The sequence below is a fragment of the Ictidomys tridecemlineatus genome, chromosome 1 (genome assembly GCF_052094955.1).
Source record: "Ictidomys tridecemlineatus isolate mIctTri1 chromosome 1, mIctTri1.hap1, whole genome shotgun sequence".
In the NCBI taxonomy this organism is placed as follows: Eukaryota; Metazoa; Chordata; class Mammalia; order Rodentia; family Sciuridae; genus Ictidomys; species Ictidomys tridecemlineatus.
Window position 1 is genome coordinate 108,627,226 of NC_135477.1, and position 6,159 is coordinate 108,633,384.

The following is a 6,159-nucleotide window of genomic DNA, read 5'->3' on the forward strand; positions in this document are numbered from 1 at the left end:
GTGCACTACACCGAGTAAAAGTAAAAAATAGCCCCTGCCTTAAAGAAGTTCAAAATATAATTGAAGAAAACAGCAATACAAAAAGTGAAATATGGCTGAGGATGTAACTCAGAGGTAGGGTGCTTGCCTACCATGTGTGAGTCCTTGGGTTGCATCCCTGATAGTGCGGGGAAAAAAAGTTCAATAAAATATTACAACTATAACAAAAGTGATGTCATAAAGATGTACATGAGTCCATGTTGACAGAAGGCTGGGGCTGCTTTGTGATCAGGTCAGCGGCATAGAAGAAAGAGTTGGCACTACATAACTCCACTAGAGGGTTCAAGAAGCCACCTATGAATGAACTGTGCTGTTTTCCAGATTTAACATGCTAAAGATAAGATAGCTTCATTTTTCTCTTTTGGAACTGAATTCACAAAATCTTTAAAGCAGATAGAAAAACACTGTATTCTATATTTTGTTTAAACAAAGGATAATGATAAGCTCTTAATGCAATTAATGCAATTAATATATTACAACTTATTACATTTTCCAAGTTCTCCTGCAAAGATAACAAATTAAATAAGAACAAACTATCACTTTTATTGAGCACATCTGAAGTGCCTATATATTTTAGCATTCATTTATTTATCCATTCAATGAATAGTTATTAAATAAATAAAACAAATCAAAAAACCTCCCATTGATGAATTTAATTTTCTAGCAAGGCAGAAATATATACATATATATACACACACATATATACACATATATACACACACACACATATATACATATATATATTATTTTAATTTGTTACATATGACAGCAGAATACATTACGATTCATATTATATAGAGAGAGCACAATTTTCCATATCTCTGGTTGTACATAAGTAGAGTCATAGCATTCGTGTCTTCATATATGTACTTAGAGTAACGATGTCTATCTCATTTCACCACCTGGCATGGTGGCATACTCCTGTAATCCCAGCTGCTTGAGAGGCAGAGGCAGGAAGATTGAGAGTTCAAAGCCAAACTCAGCAATTTATCAAGGCACTAATCAACTCAATGAGACCCTGTCTCTAATAAAATGCAAAATAGGGCTGGGGATGTGGCTCAGTGGTAGAGTGCCCCTGAATTCAATCCCGGGTACCCTCCCCCACAAAAAAAAATACTTACGAAAATGTATTTTCAAAATTAAATGAACCTTCTAGAAGTTAGAAAGTAATAAGTGATACGCTTGAGTAAGATATTATGGAGTAGGTAAAGAAGGAAGAGTTTATTAAAAGAGGTATACTAGAGAGAAGTGGTGGTCACAATCATGAAATGAGTAGACTGAAGGAAAGGGTGATCTGAAGGGCACTTGGTGGCCAAGAAATTCAGAAAGACACAAACTGATATCAAGTTTTCAATAAAATGCAGGAAGCAGAACCTGTAAATTTAAGAATGAGAATAAGTGCATATACACTAGAACTTAATGAGAAGAGAGCTATAGTATCAAGGAAGGAACGAGAATTTATTTTGGTTATTTGGGATAAAATTACAGAATGACAATGATTCTAGATTACTTCTATTTTCTTTTTAGAAATTAACTTCTCATCTGAGAACAAGCTTTGCCCTTAAAATGAGTGATAATATATGCAGAGATATGAAAAATACAAATTATGCCAACATGTTATTCTCTGTCCAGTAATTTTTAAATCATAATGTTCCCATATATATTTCTCATAGTAATTGATAAATAATTACTGGGCATATGCTAAGTACACAAAAATATGCTAGGTGCAGGGGAGAAGTAAAAGCATCTAAGGAATAGTTCTCATTCTAAAGGGGCTGTCAATTTAGTTTCCACCTTTATGAAGGTCTATTGCATTCATTTATGAGTAAAATATACTACAAAATAGTAAATATATGTATAAATTGGTGAATTAATTCAAATGTTCCCACTGATAATAGAAACAAAATACTAATTAATTAATAATTTCCAGACTATTATTCTACAATTATGCCTTGGTTACAATAAAAGATTTCCCTAGTCAAGTGTGGCATCACTCAAATATATTCCCCAAAATTCAGGAGGCTGAGACAGGAAGATTGCAAGTTCAAAGCCAGTGTCAGTAATTTAGGGAGGCCCTGAGCAACTTAGCAAGACCCTATCTGAAAAATGAAATAAAATAAAATAAAATAAAATAGGGCTAAGAATGTGACTTAATGGTTAAGTGCCCTTAGGTTAAATCCCCAGTAAAACAAACAAACAAAAAAAAAAAGATTTTTCCTAAAGTGATACAATATTTTAGTAGGCATGTAAGTAAACATTTAGCTATATATGACAGAAAAATATTATACTGTCATGATATTTTATATTGATCATGAGGATATAACTATGAAGGGAAGAAATCACCTTTGTTACTTCTAAATACTAATAATTCCCCAAATTAATAATTCATGAATCACTAAGAATATAAATGGAAATGATCTATACATTCAAAATAGTATCATGCCCACAGTAAGTACTTGAAAAATATGAACCGATAGAAATATTAACACAAAATTCTATTTCCTAGAATTTTAACTCAGATGGTTCAAATGAAAAGCTTTGATGATGGGGCCACTTATAGAGGGTATGGGTAGGATTTAAGAGACTAGAAATGAGAAGTCTTATCCATCTGTATGTTTGAGGGGGTAAGGAATATTTATTCAGTGAAAGCTGGAGCCACAAAAGGACTAGCTGGTAGGAAACTGTGGTCAAGGAGGGAAGTTTCCACTGTTAGAGATGTAGCACTGGAATGAGTGAGCACAGGACACGGGCACCTCATATATATGGGTTTATATAATATCTATAAACCCATCAAGGTAATGGAGTCTGGGTGACAGACCCTATAGGGATAATAGCTTTCCAGGGCAGGATCAGAGAAGGGAAGAGAATGGGTCTTAATCAGTTGCAAACTGAACAACTCTTCTGCATATTATCAACCAATGTCTTCCCATTGCACATAAGATAAAGACCAGGCTCTTAAATATGTCTTCTAGAGCCTTCCTAATCTGGGATTCCTCATGAGTTTTATCACAATCTTCATCCACTCTCATTCTATACTTCTTTAACATCCATGTCTTTGTTAAGAGCTATTGTGTCCCCCAGATAGTTTCTCCCATCAATCTTTCTTTAGTCTGGGTCATCTTATCACTTTTAAGACCTTTTTTTTTTTTTCCAAGCCAAACTGTATCCAGCTTTATTAAAGATACTTTTCATAAACAATCATGGTATTTCAGGCAGGACATGGGCAGACAATCGTTAACAGTATACAACAACTTTCAAACTCCCTTCTTGAATGGACTACCAAAATCAGAAAGCCACTATAAAACCCAATGAAGTCTTCATTTGATGCTCTGAATAGGGAAAGTTTAGAGTGAGGGTTGACATTTCACATTTAGCATGTTGTTTAACAACTTTTCACAAGCCGACCCTGACTTTCAGGAAATGAAAGGAAAATGGCAAAAATTATTAATCTGAAGATCCACAATCTAGAAAAGGAACTGCTGCTCTTCTGAGGGACACTATTCTCAATGACGTCACTGGAAAATCCAGATTGCCCCACACACTGGTAAAACCAACTGTTGGGAATCAGGTCCCAACAGGTTTAGGGGAGTTAAGTCTATGCCAATGGCAGAGAGGGACAGGAGGACATACAGATGAGTTTGAGTTTTTCCATACCACAAGGCATGTGTGCCAAGGTGGCTATGTGTGCCAACATCAGGGAATCCCTTCCTCTTAGGAACAAAGAGGAAGTCTCTCAAAACTAGAAGGGAAGGTGTCTTCCCCCACAGCAATCCAGCTTTGGAGACATTCTACTAGTGACATATGCTCCTTCCCCCAAAAAACAATAATGAAGTGTTCTGTGTGCTAACAACATAGCTTAAAAAAAAAAAAAGTAAAACAAAATTCTGCATTTTTATAAAACTTGATAAAAAATAGTATTTAAAACTGTACAGTCACCAGAAGTACACAGTTATCAAAAACGCACACACTTCACTTGGCATCTCCAGCACCTTCAGCTTTCTGTGCCTGGTCTGTTTCAGCATCTCCATTTTCTGCAGGGTTATTCCCAGCCTTGCCAGTGTCAGCTTTTCCCTTTTTCCCTTTGGGTACCTTCTCTCCCTTCTTTGCAGGGGCCTTTTTAGGCTTGGACTCTGGCTTTGGAGGAGCAGGTTTGGCAGACAACCTTGCAGATCTTCTCTGTGGTTCGTCTTTCACCTTGGCTTTATCTCCTTTAGCATATCCTTCAGCCTTTCTCTTGGGCATGGTGGCGACGGCGGCGGGACGCAGGCGCTGGACGCTGGGATGCAGCGGCGCACAGCTTTGGTCCGTCCGGGGGTCGTTCTCGCCTCCTCTTCTTCACACTGCTCACTTTTAAGACCTTAATTTGTTGCCTTATAGGCCCTGACTGGGCTTAATGTTTTCTTCTGGGTTCCCATATCCAACTTCCACACCAAAGTCTTAAGTAAACTGCCTGTGTCTCCCATTGTACTGAAAGCTGTGGGAAGCACGGATTTTATCTATTATATTCACTATTGTAATACTAGAAACTGTCTGATACTGTTAGGAACTTAAATTTTTATTCAATGAATGAACACTTATTATATTTCATATACTTGTCATTGATTCTTTTTTTCATTGATTTTTCTTCTATTCCTACTTTGTGTAGAGATTTTACTAGGTAAGACTGCTGAATTCCATCAATGATTTTTCAGTATTGATATGGTCATGTACTTTTTCTTTTCTTTCATGGGTTGTTGTAATGAATGATATTAAATTATTGGTTTTTAGACCACACCCCTAGATTCCTTAAATATACACCACTTGGATGTAACAATATGTATGTGTAATGAAGAATTGTTCATATTGTGGTAGAAATTGGCAAGTCAAAATCTGTCCAGAGGGCTGGCAGGGAGAGCAGATATCCCAACTCAAAGACAACCAGGGAGGAAGTGCCATTGTCACAGATGAACCCCAGTGGCATACTACTGGAAAATTCTTACTCTAGAAGAACCTGTTTTTTTTTTTTTTTCTATTTAATCCTTCAAGTAATTGGATGAATTCTGTCCAAAAATGAAGGGCAATCTATTTATTCTATGGAGTAAAATGTTAATTTTATTCAAAAACAAAGAAGAGGTGGATATTGGTTAGACAAGACTACAGCAACTGCAACAGAGATGAGAAGAGAGACAATTTATTTTCTGACTTTGGACATCATGGTGCTGGAGCTTTTGCCATGAAAGAAGGTTGTGTGAAGATGAAGACAGACTAATTAATTTGAAAAAAAATCAGGCTCTTCATTATTGATATACTACATCACTCTAGGGTGATGTCATACTTGGGCTTTGTATAAATTTTCCTTATTTTTAAAAGTCATTTTGATGTCTGAAACTCACAGCAAAAGCATCTTTATGAATATAGTAATTACATATTCTTTTTGTCTAGAATCTTTTACATTTATTCTAAAATTTTAGAATAAATTTTCTGTATATTTAGTATTCCTGTTCAAACTGGAACACTTCAATATATATATTAAAAATTTTTTTAATGTCAGGGAAATTTTTATCTGAAAAAAAAAGAAATATTAACACAAAACATTTCCTAATATGACATGTGCTATAGAACAGTTATCTTAAGGTTTTTAGATAATATTGATAAATAAGGCACAAAAATGAATTTATTGAGTTCATTATTAATTTAGACTCAAAAAATCTCTTTTTTTATGTTCTGTTTTAAATGCCTTTGTATTCTCCACTACAAGTCATAATTTCATAACTACCTCTTTTTTTTACCCCCTCCCTAAGGAGGAATATTCCAAAGCTCTCAATTCTTTCTTCTTTTTAAATTCTATTTCACACATGCAGGTAATTTTGTCTATATTGCCCATGTTGTGGATATTTTAATACCAAGAGCCAGGAAATAAAAATTAAGAAATTTTGTTTACAATGTTAGGGAGTAGGAGAAATGTAACAACTTTATTTTTATTTCTAAACACTTAAAAAATAAAGAAAAAAAAGGACAAAGAAAGAAAATGTTCTTCATTACCTTTTCATCAGTATCCCAAATACCTGACAAGAACAGCTGAGTGTAGGAAAGATCTATTTTGGCTTATGGTGTCAAAAGATTCAGTCTATGATCAACTGG

The 6,159-nt window shown here is 35.0% G+C and overlaps 1 protein-coding gene across 1 annotated transcript; it reads right to left on the reverse strand.

The window, feature by feature from the left end:
* Nucleotides 1-3,195: 3,195 nt before the first annotated feature.
* On the reverse strand, nt 3,196-4,452 carry LOC101966029 (non-histone chromosomal protein HMG-17). The gene has a single exon (XM_078045128.1). It carries the CDS (start codon nt 4,279-4,281, stop codon nt 4,009-4,011), a length of 273 nt encoding a protein of 90 aa, XP_077901254.1. The 5' UTR covers nt 4,282-4,452; the 3' UTR covers nt 3,196-4,008.
* Between the last annotated feature and the right edge of the window lie 1,707 nt (nt 4,453-6,159).